Source organism: Mauremys reevesii, linkage group 7 (genome assembly GCF_016161935.1).
Source record: "Mauremys reevesii isolate NIE-2019 linkage group 7, ASM1616193v1, whole genome shotgun sequence".
NCBI classification, from domain to species: Eukaryota; Metazoa; Chordata; order Testudines; family Geoemydidae; genus Mauremys; species Mauremys reevesii.
This window is the reverse complement of record NC_052629.1, coordinates 48528405-48555681: the sequence shown is the minus strand read 5'-3', so window position 1 is coordinate 48555681 and position 27277 is coordinate 48528405. Positions and strand designations below refer to the sequence as shown.

The following is a 27277-nucleotide window of genomic DNA, read 5'->3' as shown; positions in this document are numbered from 1 at the left end:
ATCAGGAATGAAATTCACAGTTGAGCAACTGCTCTTTCTGACTGTAAGCACATGCTGGCTAGGACAGGGCAAGTACTTGCAGAAAAATGACTGAGAATGACAAGATGGAGCCCAGTGGAGTCAATCAATATACTTGACAAATACATGGAATATAGGCATACATGAGACACGCCAGTAACCATGTTCATTGACCACCCAGGCCTGAGAGTTGGCACGAATACAGCAAGACACAGTGAATGCTACTTTCAAAGAATACTGACCACACAGATGTGATTACGGACTGCACTGAACAGCAGATAAACCACAACATGAAATAAACTGGAGACTAAAGGACTGATTTCAATGCAGTGTTAGGCATTCCAGTGCTTTTGAAAATCCCACTAGACATCTGCATGCATAAATACCTTTAAAAATTTGGTCCTAAATCCAATATATGAAACTCTACATTGTATATATGCAATAGACTACAGAGCAGTCGTCCAAAAATTCGTAGCCATCGGCTTTGCACTCAGATAACTAATGAGCCAGAAAAGTATCTCCTGATAGCACAGACAACTATGATCATACACTGTGTGAATGAGACCAGAGAAAAACAAAGCATAGAGCAAGTAAAGCTATCTTATTCTCGCTACATAAGGAAAGCTATTTTAAAACTAGCACTCCACACGGAATGCCGCCTTGTGGAAGAGTAGACAGGAAGAGATTTACAATATCATAACATTTCTTACACTGCTCATTTCCTCCCATCTCCTGATCCTGCTCCTCTACTGAGACACTTCAGATGCCTGTTCCCGTTACTAAGTGGCCTACGTTTTTTATATGGGAACAGAAATAATGCCATGTGATTTAGGTAACCAATCACCGCAGCCTGAATATTCAAAGGAGAACACTACAGAAACAAAAAAACCTCAGTTTCACATATATGCTTAATATAAATGATTTGATAAATAAAAAGAATAAACTCAAATTGGTAAAAGTCATGTTGCAGAACTGTCCAATAGAAAGTGAGACACAAAGTGGGTGAGGTCATCTTTTTTATTAGACCAACTTCCGTTGGTGCGAGACAAACTTTTGAACTACCCAGAGTTCCTCTTCAGGCCTGGGAAAGGTACTCAGTGTCACAGCTAAATACAAATTCGAACAGATAGTTTAGCATAAGTAGTTAGTACATATTCTAAGGGACCATTCAGAGTGAAGTGGAATACATGGAATATGGTTGTGAAAAAGGGCTCAATCTGACAAAAATAGTTTACAATCAAGTAGCTCTAGTGAGAATTATGTTGTATTGCACTTCATGCTTGATTGTAAGAGAAAGGATTTGAAAGGTGGATAATAATGGCCAGATACCAGAACCTTTGATGCTACAAAGAAAACAAGGAAATTGCCAATTTTGAACTGCAGAAAGTGTTGTGACCACTTAAGTAACCACACAAGCAGTATTTGGAGAATGGCTAAAGAAGCCTGGGCAAAAATATGCCATATGAGGACCTTTTTCATACTGCCTTCCCGTCCTCCAGAATGTAAGCTTTTGTTATTTAAAAGTAAGTCTCCAGCTTTTATGGTTTATGTGATAAATTTGGTTCATGTTTCAAGGCTCACTGAAGCAGTGACACCCACCTGCCTGTTTGCAAATCCTGAAGCAGCTGAGGGGTACACCCCATTCATTTCAATGAGTTTTAACTCAGATGACAATGAAATTACTTTAAATGTCAACATGTTAGAAACGAGAAAGCGAGTCATGTCATGAAGATCTTACTCCTGAAGGCATTCTGTGCCAAAAAAATTCAAAAATCGGCACACAGTATTTTAAAATTCTGCAAATTTTATTTGTCAAATAAGTGTGGCAGCACCAGCATGGCATTGGGGAGCACAGGCCACTGGCTGCAGAGGTGGAAGATCACTGTGCAGTTCTCCCTGGACACAGACTCAGAAATGAGGCTGCACCAACCCTGACAGTGCAAGGACCAGACCTGCCCCAGAAACACCCCAAGGCCCTGCCCCTCCATGCCAGGTGCGGGCAGGCAGGACCAGCCCAGTAGGATCCAAGTGTGGAGGGGCGATCCAGGTGTGGGTTTAGAAGGTTCTGTGTGAGGCAATCTGAGGGTGGGCAGCTGAGTCGGGGATTGAGGTGTGTGGGGGGATATGGATGCACAGGGGTTTGTTGGTGGTGGTGGGGTTCTGGGTGCAACAGTAATGGGACTCTGCAGGGAGGGAATCCAGCGGAGGATGACTGGAGCTCAGCGGGAGGTCTGGATCTGGGGTGGATAGAGCTCAGCAGGGGGAGTCTGGTTGTGAGGGGGCTAGATGCTAGGGGTACTGGGCTCAGTGAGGTTGGGGATCCAGGTGCAGCTGGTTGGGGCTCAGTGAAGACCCAGGTGACTCATTGGGATGGTCCAGATGCAGGGGGAGTGGGGCTTGGAAGGGGGGATTCTGGGTGTGGGGGAGCTCAACCAGAGGATCTGAGTATGCGGGGGTCTGGATGCATGGGGGTTTGGCAGGTGGGGAAGCAGCTCCCTGTACAGTGATACCCTCCCCCTGCAGCTGAGGAGCAAGGGGTCAGGGTGAGGGGCAGGAGGTGTTTGCAGAGCTTCCTGCAGCTTCGAGAGAAATCTGGAGGGGTGGATCTGACTCAGTGCTGGATGCTGTACAGGGGAAGAGGAAGTCCCGTCCTCCCCAGCCTAGCCGGACTAGCAGCTGAGCCTGGCGCAGGGTAGGAGCAACCAACTGGATCTCCTCCAGTCCTGCCCCCTGCCCCACAGTGATTTACATCTCTGCCAGCTGCCCTGGGCACCTAAAACATACTGCTGGGGAGCGTTACATGACTGCTCTTGTGGCTTCCCTGTCAAAGTCATTTTTCTACAAGGAAGCAAAGAAATCTGCGGGGGACATGAATTCTGCACATGCGCAGAATTCCCTCAGGAGTAAGATCTGCAGACACTACTGTGAATGACCAAGTATCACCACAAGTGAGTAAGGCCTGAAAGAGTATCACCACTTGCCCCCATCCCTAAAGAGAAGCCAGCTCAAAAGGGTTAGCACACACCTCTGGAACGTAGTTGAACCGTACGGGGGAGAGGCAACCCTAAAGTGTCCACAGAGCATATATGATAAAATTTTCTGCATCTGCACAGAGTACTGCAAGTGGCATCTCATGTGTACACAATTTATTTGTTGATGGAACTTAGATTACCACTACCTCCCTCCAAATCTGACTTCTGGGTGGAAATATCAGAGACAGCCCCCACTGGAACTGGAAACAGCAATATGGGCAACATGGTAAACTAGGACACTCTCCCTCTCTTGGTTTTCTAATTCTTGTCTTCCCTTCCCCACTCCCGCATGGACAACGGCCAAAAAGATTAAGAGGTTGAGGGGACATTTCCAATACCAGGAGGCACAAAAGAAAGGCGTGTGTATTGCAAGTCTGAATGAGGGCACAGATGAGCTTGACTATACACATTACAACCCACCCCTCCCCCTGAGAATAAAGACACAAATCAATGGTGCAGCTAATAATATGGGAAGGAAGAGAAAGTAAACCACTAAAGCCTTCCCCAAAGTGTATGAGATCTTGTACCTTTCCATTAGTGATTGGCAAGCTTCTTTTGTTATCAAAGATCCCAACGTCAGAAACATGAGTTTAAATCTGTCATGTATACATAAAAAAATACATGAATCTAAACAGTTTCTGAGAGAAAAGCTGAAGGGGCAGATCTTTGCTTTCTTTAGTAGGTATGGAAATATCTTCCAGGTTATTTCATGCTCTATTGGCAGACAGCTTCTGAAGAAGACTGCTGTAACTTACGTATGAAATCAAAATACAGATTTGCTGCTGACAACAGGGTGATTCAAGCCCAAAAGAGCTGGCTGTGATTTGTGATTTTCATCCTTCTAACAGACCAGTCTTGCTTGGGTATCTTGGACACTACTTCTGGGCTGCTAGCCATGGCTGAAGCAGTGTCTGAACACCACCTTGATTTCCATGAACGAATCCAGATATTTCTTTTTTGTCCTCAGGAATGTACTGGGGAAAAGGAGGCAAAAAAGCAAAAACACTTGGAAATGTATAGGTAGCCTATAATTGGCAGCTGCAAAACTCAGAGCAGAGGGGCATAAACCTGTCTTCCTAAGATGGGCAGTTCAAATGACTGGACAAGGGTCAATTACATTTCCAGCTCCATATATCTTATTTGGAAAAATACTAGAAAAATAATTTGAAGACCTTGTATAAGAAACTGGGTTTCTCTGTGACTGAAATAAGAGTCAGAGTGGATTCAGACCTCTTTAGGGAGCTGAAACATTCTTACTGACATTAAGAATTATTCTCTCACTCATGGAGCTCTAAGATGTCAAAAAGCATGTGCAGCTTCCTGGACAAAGCTGCAAAGAGAATCAATCACACACCACAGTTGTTCCTCTGCCCACCAAGTTTTGCAAGACCATAATGTCACTCAGAGAAGGGGAGGAAGCAGTCAACACAACCCTATCTAAGGATGAGGTGGAGGAGGTGCCTCTGGGAACTGTCCCACTTCCTCCTCCCAAGAGAATGATTTTATATAATTAAGAACTACTGATCCTGTAAACTCAGATGGAGCCAAAAATACCTCTACAGAATAAATCCCAGGTGAGATGAACTCTAGAACTCTCCAAAGGAATATCAGAGACTACTAAGATTTAGCTGCCAAAGAACAGAATGGCACTTGCTAATCGGGGGGGAGGAATGAAAAGGAGAGGATGGTTTGGTGACCATTCCTGCAATGGAAAGAGAGCAACTGGTGGATAGTTGAAGGAAAAGGGCTTTTTATACCCTTAACTGCTGAGCTTGAGGGAACTGTGCACACATCCTAAATACCAATTACTACTGAAAAGTGCTTCTGTGGCCTTCTGGTTAGGCATGAGTCCTATAGCAGGGTGAATGTATACTGGATAAAATAAGAAACCAAGCACGTAAGAGATTCATGTCAAGTTGGCTCTTATTTTTAAGTGAATTTCTCTAGTCCACAGAAGATTCTGTACTAGCCTGGTAAATCCATAGCTGCAGAATCATGGAAGACTATAATTCACAAGCAAAACTGAAAATCCATTGATGTTTATTAGAAGGATGTGCACAATTCTGTATCTTATTCAAAAATCTACAAATAGAAGTTAACACTTCTGTCTCCAAGAGAATGTTTGTTCAACCTTATTAGCTAGGTAAGGCCACTTCAGCGCCTTGTTACATTTTCAGCATTTAGTATACATCTGTCAGTTCTTTGCTTTCAACTAGCAACAAATCACACACTAATAAGGGAGAGTTCACTGTGTGATATCTTATAACAATGCTCAAACCTTGCATTACAGAATTTCAATTTTACACCAAGCTTAAAATTTTAATTATGCTAGGTTATTTTAATTTTTTTGAAGATATTAAAGCAAGACTATCACACACCTCTTATTCTTTAGCCAGCTTTTACACTACCACTAGTACTAGCTTAAACATATATAGCCCCTTTTGTCCAAGAGTCTCAAAGCACTTTAGAAAGGTGGGCACTATGTTTTAAACAGTCAGTGATATACATGAGCAGGAATCTTATTTGTAGGAATATATATTTTTTCTATTTGTTATATTTACAAAAAAACACAAACAGTGTGAAATCTACATATTGACTCTATTGTGCCACTAGTCCCATCAGGACTATAACTTTTGACTTTCTGTAATTTTTCCAATACAATCCTGCAACTGCTTCAGAAATTTTATTTAATAAAATGCTCACAGCTGAGACTTAGAACAGTGAGCATCTTCTGTGTCAGACAATTTGTATACAAGCAGTTTACTGAGCTTCATGACTGGAAGGGAGAAAGATGGGTTGAAAAGGTGGTTAGAAAAAGAAATAAAGTTGAAAATTTCCAGATGGGCGCATAGGTCAATTTTTAGGCCTGTCTCAACCTTGACAGTGCCATTTTACCAGAAAGTTGCAACCTAACTAGTGGCATTTAATAATGCACTTGATCTCATGTTGGCTTAACAACTGTAACATACTATATATACACACACATTTTTCTAAACTCTTTTTAAGATCTGAAACTACATAGCTATATTGATGAAATTCCACTTTTGCTTTGACCTTAACTGAACATTTTAAAACACTATTTTAACTTGATATTTTGATTGCTATCATTGATTACCATTTTCACCCTGTTATTTTTACATAGTTGTTGAATGGCAAATATGAAAATGTATGTACGTTAGTAAATATCCAAATTTCTAAATTTCCTTCTTAAGAACATGCTCAATGAAATGTTAGGTGTGCCAAAAAGCTTTTGTAAACAAATAAGGTATGTGATGTTCTGTTCTCATTAGAACCAGATACATATTCTCAAATACACATTTTCTAATTATTTTTTCCATGGCCCACGTATGCTAATATATGAGGTAAACCACTTAAAAATATCAATATTATATAAACCTAGCCAACAGGAACTTAAAAATAAAACTAGGCAAGATGCTAGTATTAAAGAAAAAAGTGACACTTTGTTCCACTGCAAAGTGAAACCAAACAATTTATTTGTGCTAAATGAATTGAAAGAATGTATTCAGAATACATTTCTTCATACATTGTACCGGCTTAGGCTGCTAAATAAGCATTCATTAGTGCCATGTTGTGCTACTTTCTCTGTACTCTGTTCTGTTTCTACCAAGCAATACAACATTTTTGGCTGTTATGCCAATATATTCCTATAATATTCATCTTATACCATATTCTCTAATAGTCTTTTGAACATTTAAAATAGTTGTTCAAACTTTGTTTTAGGGGAAATCACAATTAACATATTTCAACAAGAAAAAAAAATCAGCTGTTCTCTACAATCACATTGCCTTCTGCAGCAGAAATCAAACAGCACACTTTAATCAGCCACCAGTAACTTGTTGGCAGGACCACACTTATAGAAGTTCATTGTGACAGAACATACAGTATGGACAGCTTACAAGTTAACGTAAATGATAAATTAGACAATCAAATCTTAAGGTCATGACTTGTACATTCCATATACTTTGACAAGTTAGATTCCCCACATTTAACTTCAGACTGCACCAAACATTTGAGGTTTTGTTTTTTTGGTTTTTTTTTTTTTAAACAGGTATGAATGTGTCATGTGTACTGAATACTGAACCTGTATTAAGCGTATTTATTAGGTGATACAATAAGAGTATAGTCTTGGGCACTGATTAATGTGTCTGACTTTCACTTTTGCACTAAAAGCTGTATCTTCAGATTACTGAAATGTAGTGCTGATTTACCGTATGCTTGGTAAACACTGTTAATATTTAGGAATTTATAATATAGCCCATCATGCCTGTAATTTTATGCAAATTGTCATGAAAAGAATATAAAAAGATATCCCTTTAATTTTACAAACCTAAAAGCCAGGAAAATGAAGCTTTGGAGCCAAGCAAAACGACATAATGCCGTATTACCAAAGAGAGTAGCAAATGTTCCAGCCAGAGAATGGACATACATGTAGTTCAAGTAAACACTGATGGAAAATTTTGTTAAATTAGTGTTGTAGACCCACAACACTGGCTGCATTTTTAGACAAATGTTTACAACACAATTAACAATGAAGCCTATATAACCTCAGTGCAAGTAAGTCAAATCCAAATATGCCAGGTAAGCCTTTGGCTTTTAGTAAACTGCTCCGTGTTATGAGTCCAACTCTGAATACAGACTGCTGAGCACATGCACTAAGGCTGAGAGGAGGGATGCACTGAATGCTGAAAAGTGGCTGACTGCGATGCTGTTGATTGGACTGTAGGCTGCACAGGTGGTGGTGGAGGTGGAGGAGGTGGCTGGACTGGGGTCTGCGTGTTTGGAGAAGGAGGAGGAGTGGGACGTTTAAATTTGTCAGGGCTGTTACTTCTTCGTGGTGAAGGCCTCTGCAGAACAAATATTGAAATCATGTTGAACATATATACATTTCTAAGATGCTTTAGCTGATATCAAGAAGCCCTCTTACAGACCCATCATTAACACATTGTTTAAAGGCAAAATTCAAAATACCAAATTAAATTGAAGAATCAAGTCCAAAATATTAAAAAGGATCACAATACAGATTTAGGTAAATAGTTATCAAGACAAATTCTGAATTTGACCTAACTTTGAAATGCACTAGCATAGCACACTGGAACCATTTTTGAGATCAAGAAGGTGCCCACTCCTCTAAGCCAGTAGGGGAGAAATAAAATAGAAATAGAAATGTAGGACTGGAAGGGATCGCAATGGGTCATCTAGTCCAGTCCCCTGCACTGAGGCAGGACAAAGCATTATCTAGATCATCCCTGTCCCATGTCTGTGTAACCTGTTCTTAAAAAACCTCTGATGATGGATTTGTTCCAGTGCTTAACTACCCTGAACCCTAGGAAGTTTTTCCCAATGTCCAACCTAAGCCTCCCTTGCTGCAATTTAAGCCCATTGTTTCTTGTCCTGGCCTCAGTGGTTAAGAACAATTTATCACCCTCCTCTTTATAACAACCTTTTATGTAACTGAAGACTTATGTTCCCACTCAGTCTTCTCCTCTCCAGACTAAACAAACCCATTTTTTTCTATCTTTCCTCATAGGTCACATTTTCTAGACCTTTAATCACTTTTGTTGCTCTCCTCTGGACTTTCTCCAACTTGTCCACATCTTTTCTGAAGTGTGGTTCCCAGAACTGGGCATAATTCTTCAGTTGAAGCCTGAGTGCTGAGTAGAGGGGAAGAATTACTTGCTTACAACACTTTTGCTAATACATCCCAGAATGATGTTTGCTTTTTTTGCAACAGCATTACACTGTTGGCCCATGTTTAGCTTGTGATCCACTATAAACCCCGGATCCTTGTCTGCACTACTCCTGCCTAGGCAATCTTTTCTCATATTGTATTTGTGTAATTGATTTTCCTTCCTAAGTGTAGCCCTGGAAACACTTAATGGCAAATAGGTACCTAGAAAAAAGAATAGAGGAAGAAGCTCAGCTATAACAACTATCTGTGCTTGAACAAAGCATAGTAGCAGGTGCTAATAAGCACAACTTAACATTATCAGCATGTGGAGTTAAAAAGTGATAGTGCATACCTAAACTGGTATAGGAAAATTCCAAATGACTGTAAAAAGATCATATCTGAAAATGAAGTCATATGGCAGCACAAATCAAGCTGTTCTTTACGAGGCAAGCATAATAAAAATGGTGAGTACATCCCTTTGGGCTCTTGCAAATAAACAGTGGCTAACAGAACTGTCGCCAAAGAAACTGCAGATTTGTAATAGTCTTCAGCATGCCCTTTCTCAAGTACAATAAGATGTGAAAATATTCTTCAAAGCAAGAAGATCTGACGTCTACTATACTGATATTTTTTTCAGAGTGGAGGAAGCACTATTGTAAAATTAGCAATATAAAAATGTAAGACAAACCAAAATGTCTTCAAAATTGCAGCAGCTATGACCCAAATAACAGTAACAATTATATATTAAGTCAGATCCTTAAGAACTCCAAAACACCCCTCCCCCTGACATAACCAAGCAAGACAAGAAAGCCACCCTTTGGGAAAGAAACCTGGAAACAACTCTACAACAGATATACAGCTTAACAACTTGATTGTTTATTAAGGAGGTTCCTTTTCCAACTGAAGTGCCGTCCAGGTAGGCATAAAATTCTCCAAATTAGAATTCGGCCAGTTCACCAAGGGCACCTACTTTGCAGTATAAATGTATACAACAAATTAGACTGACACTATGTGAAGAAGGCCACAGGATTTCTGACAACTAATTGGTCTGGGATTCTGCTCTGAAAGCACCTCTAGCATGAGTGAACCTCTAATACCATGGTGGAGCCTTGGTTCAGTACATGCTGAAGGCAGAGAGCTATGTGCCTATTAATCAACACCATTTCCTGCAGCATCCAGCTTTTTGTCTTGGAAGTCTTCCCTCCAAGTACTGACACAACCTGATCCTGATTAGCTTATGGTATAAAAATTTAATACCTTTTTAAAAATCAGTCTCTCTCAAAGCGGGCAGACATCATTATTCCCCATTTTTTCAGAGGCCTAAAGAGGTTATGCAACTAGCTCACAGTCAGCTGCAGAGCTAGGAACAGAACCCAATTTGACTCCTACTCTGGTACCCTATCCACTGGACCATGCTGCCTCCCACTATGAGATTAGAGCTCCATGTGGTATGGCTGTAGGCCTTAATGATTGGGGAATTAATATTAACAGTTAACCTATGAAAGTCCACATTTTTAGCATATTCTACTGTAATCACACTCCAGCTAGATTTATGTCATGAAACTTTTTTTTATGAAAGGTTTGACAAATCTATTTGTGTATTTGTGCCTTTCTATAAAAATCTACTGAAACAAGATTTTGTATCAGAGGACACTGGCATAAAGAAACACTTTGCAGGAGATTGTTTGCATACTGTTGTACTTATTCAGAATATACTGAATAGCGCTTCCTGTTTGATACATCAGACACAAGGTATCTTGCCAAAGTGCTAAAGTTTCAGCTTTGTTTGCTTTATAAACTCAATGAGTATTTGGAAAAAACTAGGGCTGTTAAACGATTAAAATAATTAATCGCGATTAATTGCGCAATTAAAAAAGTAATTGTGATTTATCGCACTTAAATAATGGCATACCATTTATTTAAATATTTTTGGATGTTTCTACATTTTCAAATATACTGATTTCAATAACACAGAATACAAAGTGTACCGTACTCCCTAAATATTTTTTTATTACAAGTATTTGCACTGTAAAAAAACAAATACCGTATATTCCGGCGTATAAGACGACTTTCTATATTAAAAAACAACCCCCAAAAATCGGGGGTCGTCTTATACGCCAGGTATAAACAGCGGGCGGCTGGGATTTAAAAGGCTCTCTGTGCTCCCCGCCACAGCGGGCAGCCCAGAGCCCTCTGACTCCCGGCTGCGGCTGGGATTTAAAAGGCTCTGGGCTCCCCGCCGCAGCGGGCAGCCCAGAGCCCTCTGATTCCCGGCTGCGGCTGGGATTTAAAAGGCTCTGGGCTCCCTCGGAAGGGGGGGTCGTCTTATAGGGCGAATATAGGCCAAAACCTATATTTTAACTGTAAAATTAGGGGGTCGTCTTATACGCCCCGTCGCCCTATACGCTGGAAAATACGGTAGTATTTTTCAACTTACTAATATGAGCACTGTAGTGCAATCTCTATCATGAAAGTTGAATTTATAAATGTAGAATTATGTATAAAAAACTGCATTAAAAAATAAAACAATGTAAAATTTTAGAGCCTGCAAGTCCACTCAGTCCTACTTCTTGTTCAGCCATTCACTCAGACAAAAGTTTGTTTACATTTGCAGAAGATAATGTTACCCGCTTCTTGTTTACAACGTCACCTGAACATGAGAACAGGAATTCGCATGGCACTTTTGTAGCCGGCATTGCAAGGTATTTATGTGCCAGATGAGCTAAATATTCACATGTCCCTTCATGCTTCAACCACCATTCCAGAATACCTGCATCCATGCTGATGATGCGTTCTGCTTGATAACAATCCAAAGCAGCGTGGACCAATGCATGTTCATTTTCATTATCAAATGGCACCAGCAAAAGGCTGATTTTCTTTTTTGGTGGTTCGGGTTCTGTAGTTTCCGCATCAGAGTGTTGCTCTTCTAAGACTTCTGAAAGCAAGCTCCACACATCATCCCTCTCAGATTTTGGAAGGCACTTCAGATTCTGAAACCTTGGGTTGAGTGCTGTAGCTATCTTTCGAAATCTCACATTGGTACCTTCTTTGCATTTTGTGAAATCTGCAGTGAAAATGTTCTTAAAATGAACAACATGTGCTGGGTCATCATCGGAGATTGTTATAACAGGAAATATATGGCAGAATGTGGGTAAAAACGGAGCAGGGGACATACAATTCTCCCCCAAGGCGTTAAGTCTTAAATTTAATTAACGCTTATATTAACGCATCAGCATGGAAGCATGTCCTCTGGAATGGTGGCCGAAGCATGAAGGGGCACACAAATGTTTAGCATATCTGGCAAGTAAATACGTTGCAATGCCTTTGTAAATACAAAAGTGCCATGCAAATGCCTGTTCTCACTTTCTGGTGACATTGTAAATAAGAAGAGGGCAGCATTACCTCCTGTAAATGTAAACAAACTTGCTTGTCTTAGTGATTGGCTGAACAAGAAGTAGACTGAGTGGATTTGTAGGCTCTGAAGTTTTACACTGTTTTATTTTTGAGTGCAGTCATGTATCCTCACCCTCCAAAAAAATAAACTACATTTGTAAGTTGCACTTTCATGACAAAGAGACTGCACTTTAGTACTTGTATGAGGTGAACTGAAAAATACCATTTCTTTTACCATTTTTACAGTGCAAATATTTGTAAGCAAAAATATACATTTTGATTTCAATTACAACACAGAATACAATATATATAAAAAGGTAGAAAACATTCAAAATATTTAATAAATTTCAATTGGTATTCTATTATTTAACAGTGCAATTAAAACTGCGATAAATTGCGATTAATTTTTTTAATAGCGATTAATTTTTTAGTTAATTTCATGAGTTAACTGTGATTAATCGACAGCCCTAGAAAAAACCTGATTAAGTTAAGTACATTAAATTCAATAGAAATAAAAAATGATTCCAGCTGAAAGATGTTGAGTAGTGTCCTAACAAATGTTTAATATATTGCTATTCTCACTGGAAAACAAAACAAAAAAATTAAATAATAATTAGCTGCCTGTTACAGTGACACGGTGGTAGCATTATCTTGAAGAAAACCTGAGCTTGGAGCAACCTCAGATGACTCATCCGTCAGATGTGGTGGAGACTAGGAGAAAAATGAAAGTAATGTATTTACTTTCTGTGACACGGGGTAGGTTAGAACATCACGTCTCACACCTTGCCTGCAGATCCAGAGGGCAATACCTATTATTGTCTTTAAGGGGACAATATGTTCCACTCTCTTTCAGAAAGAAAAGATTTTCCACTAAGAATCAATTTCTCAAGGTAGAGAGGTAATCAGGACTGAAGAAGGCAAAAGACATCTTAGAGCAAGGAAACAAAATCAAACACTTGCATTTTAAAAAATGGGTTAAAGACAAATAACTACCATTTTAATTCAAAAGAAAATGTACTAGTTTTTAATACTCACTGAAATTCCATGGGACGGTCCCATATGTTGCACATGAAGGCCTGGGGAGTTGTAGTAAGACATTCCGGCTCTAGTCAGTGAAGTTGGTGGTGTAAAACCAACTGTGTGACTTGCATATGATAGACCTACAATTATTAAAGCCAAAGGGACGTTAACATTCCTACTGCAAATAATATTGAGTCCTGCAAATAATAGTAAGTACAAAGTTTATTTTAAAACAAAGACTGGGTTAAGAAACTGATAATTGTATAGTTAAGTCAGGAACCCAGAAAAAATATCCACTGCTTTGAAAAAGGATGTCATTACTTTTAATATTTTCCCTAAGGGTTTGTCTAGATTAGGAAAATATGCTGTGTTTGAAAACATCCAGTAACTCCTCGGTTAACACTGTTTCGTTGTTAAGTTGCTGATCTATTAGGGAACAAGCTCGTTTAAAGTTGCACAATGCTCCCTTATAACGTCGTTTAGCAGCTGCCTGCTTTGTCCACTGTTTGCAGGATTCTCTGGAAGAGCAGCCCCTCCTTGTGAGGATTAGAGCCGGGGGTGTTGCTTCCTGTCAGAATTGGCAGATCTGCTTAAAAGGTCAATGTACTTGAAGTGGAGTCAGCGTACATAAAGGGGCAATGCACGTGTGTGTGTCTCTCTCTCTCATGCATACACCTGTGCAGCCATGCATGTGTGGTCAGGAGGAGGGAGTGGTGTGCTCCAGCTGGATAGTGTTGGCTCATCATCATGTTCAGTTTTTGCAGGGAAGTGTTTGCAGCTACTGCCCTGCATCTATTGTGTTTCCTCCCTCCTGCCTCAGTCCATGCTGCCTTGTAGAGTGTGAGGCTACATTAACATCTGCGTATTAACCCTTGAGGGCTCAGCCGAGTGCTAGTCCATCATTTAGCAGCAAGGCATTCCCTGGGAAATATTCCACCCTCTTACTCCACCACCTCGACCAAGCCTCACAATCATTCGTTTCTGTATACAATATTAAACTGTTTAAAACTGTTTAAAACTTGTACTGTATATGTATATAATGCCTTTTGTCTGGTGAAAAAAAATTCCCCGGAACCTAACCACCCCATTTACATTAATTCTTATGGGGAAACTGGATTTGCTTAACATCATTTCACATAAAGTCGCATTTTTCAGGAACATAACAACAACGTTAAGTGAGAAGTTACCATATTCAGTAACATGATTTAAAACATGACTTTTCACCTAGTACAGATCAGGTAAGTCATGTTAAAGTGATTATCTTATGGTTGACTGTCTGCTAATGTACTTTTAAACATGACTTGCCATGCATACACTAGGTGTCGGTTAAAATACGTTGTTTAACACATTTCCCAAAGGTCTTGTTTTCCGAGTTTAAATAAACCCCAAGAAAATGGCTTTAAAGAAATTTTACTACTAGCTAAATATTAAGTGTCTGATTTTCAAAAGTGCTTTGCACTATACTAATTGAATTAATAGGAACTGCAGTTGCTCAGTGCTTCTGAAGTTCAGACCTTAAACCTTATGAAAACCGCACTCCTCAAAACAGAGATCTCCTGAAATCTTTAACTCGCCCTATTGCTTCCAGACTGATATATCTGTTGGATATGCAACAACTGCTCTCCTCTGTTTGGTATTAGAAGCTAACCACATTTTTATTTTCAATGGCCATCTGACAAAAATTTCCGACTGTCCATTACATTTGTGTAACAGCATAAAGAATTCTCTCAAACTGAAACAATTAAGTCTGTCTGAATTTAACAAGCTCCACACATCTTTGCCTCTATCAACAGAATCCAGCAATACTGAGTACTGCAGACCAGCATCTGGGTTTGTCCTTAGCTGATGGTTTACCTTTGTACTAGTGTTTGATACGAAAATTTGAAGGAAAAAAAAAAAAAAATCAAGCAAACTTCAGGTAACCAGTACAGCTGCACAGGGAAACTAGCACTATAATTACCGTGGCTGTCTTAACTAAGAGTGATTATGATCTCTCACCAGTCGCACATCAGTGGCAACACCAATAACTTCAGTGGAATTACTATTCCTGCTTAATACTCCATTTACTGATTTGACAGAATAAATCATTTGCACCTAACTTTTTTTTTTTTTTTTAAATTATTCTTGTTGAGTACTAGCACAGTTCAGCTCCACTCTAAAACCAGTCTCCCCGGGTGACATTTCAGGCTGTATGTCCAAGAGGTGAAGTCAGAAGGATGAGGGGCAGAGTTGGCTTTAAATCACCTGTGTGTCCTCTTGATTTTGGACTGCTTTGGGGACCAAATTTAAATTGCAGCGCTGTGTCCCGCAGCCCTGACACACCTCAGCTTGCAAAGAGATCCTCAGAAGTCAGTCTGTGGCTACTGCCTCAGGTCCTGCACCAGAGAAATTCTCTCTCAGCTGGAGTTGGGGATTTTCAAACTTCTGTACACCATTCTGGCCTTATTACCCAGCATACTCACTCATTAAGTGTAAGGGACTAAGGTGCTAATCCATGAATTTATGGCATTAAATAGTTTCAAACTACTTTTCCGCAAATTCAATTACATCGGTTTCTAAAGGAAACATTCCAAGACATACAGATGTTTTATATGCCCAGATATATTTGGAGTTGGATACACTTGGTTTTGTATCTTATTACAGTGCCTGTGACATGACGTTCTCTCAATTGTTTGCTTCATCTCCCATTATATTTTAATGCATTTCACATACCCTGAGTTGATTATGTCAGATTTCCCACCTCGTTAGTCCTTTAAAAAAAATATGTTGCAAACATTTTTCAGATTTGAAGCTTCAGAATATTAGAGTATTTTGGAATATTAGTTTAATTTACAAGATGGGAAGGACACTAGGACAAGTGAATTATCAAAATGATAGTCTGGAGTAATTGTACATAAAACATACTTGACTAAACCAGGTAGCTCCACTGGAACTAAACACCAGTTAAAGGATTTTAGTTTTGTTTTATAGTTAACTTTACCATTGTTTTGCAACATTCCCTGCTGCTGGGACACTTCCTGGTGGGACAGTTAATAGAGTTATCAGTAGTGTTACAGTTCTGATGTGAATGATGCACCAGGAAAGCAAATCTGCACCATCACTTTAAGAACCCAGCTTAGGTGAGAGAATAGTCAGAGACCTACTGCTGGTGAGAGAGTCTATGACAAGTCCGTCAGGTGCAGCAAGTGCTGCTATAGCCAATATGACTATGGTAGAGCAGTGAGGTTAAGCTATGGGAGCAAGGGGGTTTTGCTGCCAGGCTATGACAGGTCTTCAGAACAGTACCAAAAGGGACAGGTCAGAATAAGGGAATTTTTGGTATGAGTAGCCTGGCCACTAGCATTCCCTGTTGGCAGTAGCACCAGAGTCCTCACCCATCAACAGTCCTTGGGTAGGAGCAACACATGACCATGTCATGTGCAAGAAACGTGTTTGATGCCGAGTGATACACATAAGAAAATCCTCTGCTCCCACCCCCAAAACTCAGCCACTACAGAAGATCGCAACTACATTCCACAATGAAAGACATTAGATTATCATGAATGTGTGCGCTTGTATGAGCGTGCGAAGCTGGTTGTTCCAGCATAATTATGATTCTGTAATTGATTTTCAAAATCATAATATATATCACATTATACACCAAGAAGTGAAACACCTGCAATTTTCCTGGTAATGTGTTTGAAACCACTGAGATGCAAGAAATCTGGACCATTAAGAATCAGAAAACAAGCCCAAAATCACATTGCATAAGAGAATTTGTGTACTCACACTGTTAGAAAAATACAACTTCAGATGCTAACCACTTAATAATTGACCTTTAATGGACAATTATGGTGTAGTCTGAACATTCTTAAAAACATGCTGCATTAGATCAAAATTTTCTCTAATCAAAATACATAAAAATATTCAAGTACTTGAAAAGTTTTAAGGCAAAATTACTCTTTCATTTGATTTACTTTTTTTCCAGGTAAGCTTTAATAGGCTATTTAAGCAAATATAATAACTAATAAAAGCACATTTTTATGTGATGCATACAAAAGTTTACCAGAAACTGGTTTATATATGGTTATATATTTACCAGGTGATATAGGTCTGCTAGAACTTGGTGAAGGTGTATACGGGATTGGACTGGACACAGTGCGAGGTCTTAATCCTTGTGCAGACATCTCATTAAAATATCTAACAGAAGAAGGTAAAGAACAATTAGATTAATTTTTTCAAATCCTGATATGTTTTAAATGATTTTCTGCAGCATTAATCTCACATTCTAAAATATACAGATCAGGTTAGCATTGAACCAAGCACTTTTGAATAGTTTGGTACTGCCTGGGTTAACATTCACTTTTCACTTCTGAAGAGCTGAGTTCAAATATTGGCTTAATTTGCAACAGAAAATGGCATCCTAGTCAGCAACCTTGTCTTGTCTATGCAGTATCATCAATGGTGCAAAAAGTGTTTTACAGGAGAATGTAAATTTAATCAATATTTTTGCATGTATCCTTTTCAGATTTTTGATACTATTAGTGCTAAAATTAGTGAGCACTTAATTAAGCAAAAGTTTAATTTTGAAATATTACATGCTTTTTGGCCAAACATTGGACAAAGAACTATTAATATAAATTTGGATTTTGACCAACTAGAAGTGCTACAGTATTTAATCTTTTCCATATAAAATAGTATTTAATCTTTTCCATATAAAAATCACATCTAAGATGAAACCGCATGCCACATTTCTATTTAAACTGAGATATTAACCCATAAAACAGGGATAATGGAAAAGTAAATGCAAAAAATTACACACATTACTAGAGCATGTGTTTAATTTAGGTTATCTTTTAGAAAAAGCTCATTGAATCACAATGGTGATACACTTCGTGCTACTGCTAGATGTTGCTTGCTGAATCCGTCTGAAAAAAAAAATGCAAATATTGCCTTTAATCTTCTAACCTAGTCTTTGAAACAAAATATCTAATGTTTTGTTTTATTCTAAGTTATGTGAAAGTCATTCAGGTTAGTTATTTTTAATACCAGAATATACAAACTCCCTAAGAAGAACTTCTTTTGAGGCTTAGTAGAATTCCAATTTATAATGACTATTTCAAGTGCCCTCATACAGCTAGTATAATGTGAAATAATGCAATAAAACTATACCAATACAGGAACTCCTCACTTAGAGTTGTCCCAGTTAACACTGTTTCGATGTTAAGTTGCTGATCAAATAGGTAACATGCTCGTTTAAAGTTGTGAAATGCTCCCTTCTAACGGTCATTTGGCAGCTGCCTGTTTTGTCTACTGCTTGCAGGAAGAGCAGCCCATTGCAGCTAGCTGGTGGTTGCTTGGAACCAGGGTGGACCAGCAGCCCCATCAGCTCCCCACTTCCCTAAATTCCCTGTGCAGCAGCTGTCCCCTGTTCCCCCCCCCATGCCATGTGCTGCTCCCAGGGACTCCTGCTTGCTATACGGGGGGAGGAGGGAAGAAGGGGGCTAATTTCAAGGCATCTCCCCCTCCCTCTTGCTCCTGCACCCCGCTTACCCCATCTTCCATAGAGCTGGGGGACACACATGGAGGGAGGGAGCTTCTAGGCAGTAGCTGCCCTCTCAGCAAGCTGATTTAATTAGCAGCTACTTAAAGGGGAAATGCGCATTTTTTCCGCTCACACACAGGATGTCTCTGTCTGTCTGCCCTCCCTCCTTTCCCGCTGCCTTGTAGAGTGTTGTGAGAGTTAACCCTTGAGGGCCCAGTCAATTGCTAATTCATTTAGCAGTAAGTCATTCCCTGGGAAATATCTCACCCTCTGACTCCTCCACCTCAACCAAGCTTCACAATCATCATTACTGTGTACCAGTATTAAATTGTTTGTTTAAAACTTATACTGCGTGTGTGTGTATATATAGTCTTTTGTCTGGTGAAAAAAATTTCCCTGGAACCTAACCCCCTCATTTACATTAATTCTTATGGGGAAACTGTATTCGCTTAACATCGTTTCGCTTAAAGTCGCATTTTTCAGGAACATAACTACAACGTTAAGTGAGGAGTTCCTGTAGTGGCATATGGTTGAGCCCAGTAAGAAACCGAAGTATTAGCCTTTGAAGGAAAGACGTTTTAGGGCAAGCTTTAAAGTTCTGCCATGACATTATTATGCAAGATTGTAGTAAGATATCAACTATTTCTATTTAAGACACAAAACCCAGCCATCTGTAATGTCCATGCAAGTGATGTAACTTTTTCTTTTAAATAGTAAAAAACCCCAGGATCTTATAATTCTGATACCACACCACGTACAGCAAGAACATCTCAATTAAGAGTTTTCAGGGTGGCTAATCCCTCTTTTGGTACCTAATGTTGCATATATGGTCCTTTGGGGATTGGCAGAACACTAGAACTTGCAACATTATACATCTTACAATTTGCATAGGTTAAGGGTGCTGTAGGCTGTTCAACTCAGGCAAGACCTTGCTTTTGTGAATTTATGTCCAGAACAAAGTTACCATGTAATTAGTCTGTCTCTCAAGTTTACATATTTATATTATTTAAATCTATATGCATATGCTGGTTGTAAAAGCCCTCCCCAATCTTCAAGTATAACTATTCTCTGCTCACGGTAAACGTAAACCAGCACTGCAAGAATTAAATCACACTCCTACAAAAGATATGCTTAGAATATATTCTTTTGAAATTCTTTGCATTATTGTATATGAGCTCACTTTCAGAGTTGATATGTAGAAATATCAATGTAAGAGGTTGGGTGGTGTTATTTTAGTATTTATTTAGTAGAGGACACAGATCTTAACATTTGAGAACACAAACCTTTCGTCATCCATTTCTAAGCTGGATTCGCTTTCTGACAGTTGTCTGCATAGAGCTTCCCTTCGCTCCATCTCCCTCTGCAGTTTTCTTTGGAGCCTTAAATTCTCTTCTCTCATATGACGTTCCTCCTCTAAATATTGCGCCATCTTCTCTGAATCTGAAATTCCAAATTTGATAGCTCTTAATCAACTCAGTTTAATGTATATGCAAGTATTTTCAATTTTACTTTCTTTACCCAAACATTTCAAATGCTGAAAGAGAGGATGGCTCAGGGAATTGTTAATTCAATAGTCTTTCATCTCTAAATCACTACTTCAAAGCCTGTTTTAAAGATGGTAGTGATCAAAAATAGTTACTAACTGATCACTACTTGGTGAACTATGAAATTAAGCTTGCTTGGTCCTTCCCCTTCCCCCCCCCGCCCCCTTTTTTCTCCTCTGAACTGAAGAGATTTGAAAAATATTGCAAGCTTAAAGAAATAATTAATAAAATCAGACCTGTAGGAAGAAACAGAGATTTGCCCTACTGTAAAATTGAAATTTCATATTTCATATGGACTTACATTCTACAAATGGAAGGATCTAAAATTTTAGAGTAAGGCTTATTTTCTTTTCAAATATTTAATCAATTTTTAAGATTTACTATATTCATTTTAATGTTTAGTTTTAAATGATATTCAAAATTTGAATACATTTTTTTTTAAAAACAGTTTACACTGATCAAATATAATGACAGAAATAAGTGAAAGGGTTTACTTCTCTAAAAACCACTGTAAATTACTACTCCCCAGGAGGTCTTTCCTTAAAATTATAGAGCAGGTGGAAGGGAAAGATCAGTACACAGCCATACTCTGGAGACAACAAACATTTGAACAACTTTCATTAAACTGCTGTTTTATAACATTTGCCAGCATGCCTTCAATTAAAGAGATTTTATCCTGGAGATTAACCGGCAGGATGTCTGTCAATATTAAAAGTCACCAAGTGAGTTAGTCTTTACTTCAAATAGCTGCATTTAAGTCAGTGGGCATTTAAGTTTATATTTTTAAACTAAGTCAGCTAATGTTAGTTAGGTGTGTTAGCATCACTGAGTATCTTAAATGATTGAATAAAAATGATCAAAGCTAAGTGTAAGATAGACTATAAAAATACTTTTGGATGCTCTATTTTAGTAAGAAGGAACATATGACGAAGCCTTCCACTTTGTGGGTATGATACATCATATTTTTCATTACCCTCTAATTTTAAGAGGTGTTCATGTTTATGGTGCACATCTTGAATCTTAAAATATCTGGATTTTTCAGCATTCATAATGATTACTTATGTTTAAGGCTCCTGAGCACCTTGGGCAGCTCCTGGGCCAGGAGTACCCCAGCAGCAGGAGTTTGGGTGTGGGGGCCTTCAGGGCTAGGGATTGCCTGGGGGGGTCCTCCCTGGAAGGGTGACAGGAACTCCCCTCCCTCAGCTCCTAGATCCACATGCTGCCTTCGCCCACAGGCACTGCCCCCACAGCTCCCATTGGCCGCAGTTCACAAACAATGGGAGCTGCAGAACTAGGCTTGGGGTGGAGCAGAGGCAGCAAATGGAGCTAGGACAGAGGTGGGCAAACTACGGCCCGCGGGACCTCCTGCCCAGCTCCTGCTCCGGAGGGCTAGCACCCGGCTCCACCCCTGCTGTTCCCCCTCCCCCCGTGGCCTCAGCTCACTCCACCATTGGCACAATGCTCTGGATGGAGGGGCTGCAAACTCCTGGGGCAGTGCAGCTGCAGAGCTGGGGCCTGACCCAGTGCTCTGTGATGCGTGGTGGCGTGACTGGCACAGCACCCAGCCACCGGTGCATCAGGCAACGCGGTAAGGGGCAGGGGAGTTGGGGGGTGGGGGGGTGGGCAGGGGGTGGGGGTGTGGATAGAGGTTGGGGCAGAAGGGAACAGGGGGGTTGAATGGGGCAGGGAACGGGGGGCGCTGCCAGGGGAAAGGAGCGGGGGGACAGGGGGAGGATAGGGGGCGGGGGCGGGCCACACCTGGCTGTTTGGGGAGGCTCAGCCTCCATTAACTGGCCCTCCATACAATTTTGGAAACCCAATGTGGTCCTCAGGTCAAAAAGTTTGCCTGCCCCTGAGCTAGGGTTGCGGCTTCCCAGGAGCCCAGTAGGGAGCCTCACCAACCCCCGCTCTCCCCAGGCCGTGACGCCCGCCGTCCCCAAGCACCGCAGCAGCGCACCCCAGGCCACACCCCCCTCCCCAGCACCCACGGCATCCCCCAAGGCCACACACCCCCACGGCCTCTCCAGCATCCACAGCCTGAGGAGGACTGCAACAGGCGCCTCCTATTATTCCTGCCCCGTCTCCTGGACGACTCCCAACTCGGGGGCCCGGAGTAGAAGTGGGACAGGGGCTGAGGCTTGAATGGCTCTCTCTGGGGTGCAGGAGTGTGGATCCTCAAAGACCTCAGATTCGCCCGCGAGTTATTAAGACTGTGCAAGCAGGAGGCTATATTTTCGGCAAACAAGCCCGCACAGTGAAAGGGCAGGTCCTGAATGGTGTTCTGGACCTCCGCCGGTATCCCCGACACCTGCAGCCACATGCTATGTCTCATTGTAATGGCAGTGGCCATAGTCCGAGCCGCCGAGACTAATGCTGGCTAGAGGGAGGTTCTTCACACCACCTTGCACTCCTCTAGAAGCGCAAGTCAGCCGGGAGCAACTCCTGAAACTTTACCAACATGCTCCAGTAACTGAAAGCACAGTGGCTGAGTGCCGCTTGCTGGCTGACAACTCGAAGCTGGAGCCCTCCCGGGTCGAGTAGACCTTCTGGCCGAAAAGGTCCAGCTTCTTAGTGTCCCATGACTTTCAAGTGGGACCCAGCTGTCCCTGCCTCGTTTTATGATTTGTCGCATCAACCACTAGAGTCCCCAGCTGGAGGTGGGTGAATAGGTATTCATACCCCGTCTGCAGAACAAAGTACCTCGTCTCCACCCCTTTAGCGATGAGTGGTATCGAGGCCAGGGTCTGCCAGAGTACCTTAGTGGTGTTCTGGATAGTTCTCATCAGGGGCCAGGCCACCTGAGATGGACCCTCCAGGGCAAGAATGTCCACCATTGGGTCTGAGTCCTCTGTGACTTCCTCCACCTGGAGGTTTAGGTTTTGGGCCACCCTCCTAAGAAGATTCTGGTGTGCCCTGGTGTCTGTCATCAGGAGGGTGGTGGTGGTGTCTGCCATTGCTTCGTCTGGCAAGGAGGAGGAGGTCCGTGAGACCGGGTCTTCCTGACCCTCTGGCTCCCTACAGGCTGGGTCAGGTGGGTCGGTCTGCCCCAGGACTGGAGGTGGCTCCAGTAGCACTGGTGGTGCTGGCTCAGATGCTGCGCCCGGGTATGAAGTCCCAGGATCCTTGTCCCGTGGGGGGTCCTCCAGAGTCCTGTGACATCAACGTCGCTGAGGAGGGAGCCTGGGTGAGGATGCCACTGATGCGGCCCTGCAGCCCTGCCCCTGAGCCTGATGACAGGCCCAAGAAGTCCAAAGAGGGCCACTGTACTGGCTGCATCAGGAGACAGAAGACTCGGCCTCCTCTTTGGAAGAGTACTCTGAGCCCGGCCATGGGAAGCAGAGTCCGACAGTGCCGGGGAGTGGTACTGGGGCGATGGGAACAGCGCCGTAACATCATGGGCTTGCCTAAGTGAACGGGGGGTGGTGCTGCCATCGGTGCCACATGCTACGCCGCCACCGGAACTTAAGCCGACATCTGGATCGGGGCTGGGGACTGTGCAGTCATGGCAATAAGGTCCCATGCTGCCTCAAAAGTATCTGGCATGGAGGGGAGATCAAGGTCTTCCTCCAATTCCTCCTGAATCAGAGAGTCCACCAGCACCGGATTTGACGGACCTTTGGTCAGGGCCAGAGTCGATGGTGCCAGGCTATAGGTGTCCCGATGTGGGACACATCCCGCTGGAATCCCCTCACGGCTTCTTGACGGGTGAACGACCCCCGTCTGCCACCTTCTTCCTCTTCTTCTTACATGGCACTGGGGACTGTGAGAGGTGCCGCCTGCTAGAATTGGCTTTACGAGCTGGGGAATGGTGCCAATGTTCCTTGGAGTAGTTCTTTCTTGGTACCAGGGCATCCCGTACCGGAGCACTGTGCATTGATGCTGCCGGTGCCGTTTCCAGTACCGGCTGAGGGCAGAGGGCCAACTCCATTAGGAGGAGTTTCAAAGGATAGTCCTGCTCCCTCTCAATCCTGGGTCTAAAGCTCCTGCAAATTGACCACTTGTCTGTATGATGACCTTCTCCCAGGCACTTAAGACAAGTAGCATGCGGATCGCCTCTGGGCACAGGTTTCCCACACCTCTTGCATGACTTAAACCCCTGCGACTGAGGCATGCCCCAGTGTCTGGGGAAAACTAGCAGGGAGGACCCCCCCAAAATAAGCTTAGCTTACTATGAAACTACAAACTACTGTAACTACAACTCTATGAAACTATTTACAACTAAAAAAGGGGGGACCACTAGGTAGGCATTTGTGAATGTAAGAGACTGAGCTGCTCCAACGACCATCACTGGCGGGGAGAAAGAACTGAGCAAGTGGTAGATCGGCAGGGACCTTTATACACTGCCATGAAGGCACCACTCCAGGGGGCTCCACAGCTGACCTGATGGGTACTGCTAAGGGAAAAACCTTCTGACGATCATGCATGCGGCACGCACACACCTATTGGAATGCACATGAACAATCACTTAAGAAGAATGTAGGTGTTTTTGAAAATTTTACTGTAAATCAAAGATACAATAAGGAAAGAAACAACAAAATAATGAAGAGTGCTTCAAGTTTAATTAATCACTCAAGTATTTGCACATGAAGTACTCAGTATTAAAGGCCTTGTTTTCATTGTCAAGTTTGGTAAGCGAAGGCTATATTGGAGAGTTTGGCAAGACTAACACTCCTTATCTTCTTTATGTGGCATTCAATACTAATATCCCAAACCTGTACACAAAGCCTCTGTCCAAGAGCACCCATCTGTCTGTAAAGAAGGCCATTATCTCTGCAAAACGTTATTGCTCCAAAAACTGGGTAGCAATATTCCAGTTAGTCTGCCAAGACTAGCACACGGTGGGAGGTAGATGACCGTCAACCCAATTAACAAAAGAAATTATATACCAACAGAGACTGTGTGTCTTACTCTAGCTAGTAGAGTCAACATCTTACACAGAGGTACAGGTAACACTTTCCCACTCAGAGCTTATGCCCCAGCATGGTGTTGGAGCAGCTGTGTTGCTGGAATTCCTATCTTTCAAATGAAATGCAAAGTACAGGACTGACTATTCGTGGTAAAAAAAAAAAATCAAACAACATTTTTCACACAGTAAAGGATTTAATCACAATGGCCTAGTTAAACTTCAATCTGAATATTAAGTTTTGTCATCTACCTTTAAATTTTAAATGGATGAGAACAGTAAGTGAAGAGTATCTTCACTGCTCTCAAGGTTGGTGCAGTTTAAACAGCTAATAAATTCCAGCACCAACTAAACTAAAAATATGTAGGAATTCCTTTAGGTGCACTTTAGTAAATTGTTAGCTACAAACTCCATTTATAGCCAAAGAAGTTTACTTACGTTGCAACTGTGCAGCTCTTAGTTGTTTCTTTAACCTCTCTACTTCATTCTTTAAAAATCTGATATGTCGCATCATATTTTCTGGGGAATCTATTTCCATTGATATGTCTCGAGGTGATGGTGGAGCAGAGACTGGTTGGTCTAACTTCTCCTGCAAAATTCTGTATTAAAAATAATTTAGATATTATTGTATTTCTGAACGTTAGAAGCACAAACTTTGAAGTAGTAACATTTTAATAGGTATACATTGCTCCAATTATGTTTTAATAGTATGCTTAAGTTTTATTAATGAAGGTAAAGTTTATTTTGTCAAATGCCACCTGTTAGATCTTTCAAAATGTAAGTGTTCAGATGCTGATACTGGCAAAGTGCTTCTAATAATAAATGCACACTATTTTGAAAATGAATAGTTTTTGTACACCTCAGTGAAATAACTTCATGAAAGCCTCAACTATATGCCCAAATTTCAAGAAGTATTTCATTTAAATAACTGTCAAAATAGAGTTAAAAGGGAAAATGAATTTACAGGGGCAGAAACAAGCTATAAACAAGCTATATTTATAGCCTTGTTCCATTATTCATTTAACTACTGTGGATTTATATTAATCCCCTCCTAATTCTCTTAGGTAACTTCTCAGCAAATTCAAGTCCAACTCTTGTGGTACATTTATATTTGTGCTATTGGACAAAGAACTCGTTCCTCAAAGAGATCAGAGCAGAGCAACATTCATAAAGTGTACATTAACACTTTTTTCCTGCACTACTGATCTATGAATATATGCATTCACTGTGTTGTTGAATAAAAGCAAACTAGACACAGCTTCCAAAATAGATATTCTATTTAGTATCTCTGCACAGAAAAGTATTTCACATCATATTTCTATAGCTAGGGTTTCAAATTACAGCAAGCCTAAATTTAAATACCTGGAATCTGTCTTAATTATTAGGGTTTCAGGCACAATTTGCTTTTCGTATAAAGTGAGCTCTATAATTGAATGATGTGCTACATAAAGGTTCTTGAAGTCAAGGGAGGGAGGAATCTATCAGCATGAAAATATGAAATTGTTCTATTTTAGACACACACTGGGCAAAGTCAAACAGGAAACTGTGCAGCTGAAGATGAACACAGGTACAAGACAGCATAAGCCCTAAGTAGGGGCCCATTCTTCATAGAGCTTTTGACACTGGTATGAGAGAGATGTTTTTTTAGAGCACCACTTCATTTCCCATTAAGTGGGCTACCATTCAACACAGAACTATAAAGACAAATGTAAACTACTTTTAATGGTATTTTTTAAACCCTGGGCTTATTCATTATTACTTGTATTGCAGAACTTCCCAGAGACCCAATCAGGAATCAAAGGCCTCTTTCAGATGGATGCTGTACAGCTGTATAACAGAAGAGCCCCTGGCCCAAAGAGCTTATAAACTTATGTCCTTTTTTGATTTTCTGTGATGTATTGAGGGTCTAAAAGATTTTTTGAATTTTTTTTTAATCATGAAAATATCAGGAATGTCAAACCTGAGTGTCTCTAGTTTTGCTGAAGAACCTCTGGGAGGTTTCAAGGATATTTAATGTGAGCTGTAATACCCTTACAGCAGGGAAAGATTGTATAACATTATTTTAAGATAGCCTTTGGTTAAAGATTTGTCACTGAAATTAAAAAGCTGTTAAAAGACAAAAACAAAGTTTAAAAAAAATGATGAAAAATATCT

The 27277-nt window shown here is 41.0% G+C and overlaps 1 protein-coding gene across 2 annotated transcripts in view; it reads right to left on the bottom strand.

Annotated features, from left to right (window-relative positions):
• Positions 1–5073: 5073 nt before the first annotated feature.
• The window catches only part of CCDC6 (coiled-coil domain containing 6), a 71134-nt gene continuing 48930 nt past the window's right edge, over positions 5074–27277 (bottom strand). Inside the window, exons 5-9 of one of the 2 annotated variants that reach the window (XM_039480797.1) lie at positions 25562–25722; positions 19960–20116; positions 17231–17331; positions 13168–13292; positions 5074–7915 (exon numbers count right to left, since the gene is read on the bottom strand). In XM_039480797.1, the coding sequence (XP_039336731.1) occupies positions 7724–7915; positions 13168–13292; positions 17231–17331; positions 19960–20116; positions 25562–25722 (736 nt within the window). In that variant the 3' untranslated portion in view covers positions 5074–7723. Of the gene's footprint in view, positions 7916–12741; positions 12844–13167; positions 13293–17230; positions 17332–19959; positions 20117–25561; positions 25723–27277 lie in introns of those variants that run through there. The other variant, XM_039480798.1, reaches the window with a different exon arrangement.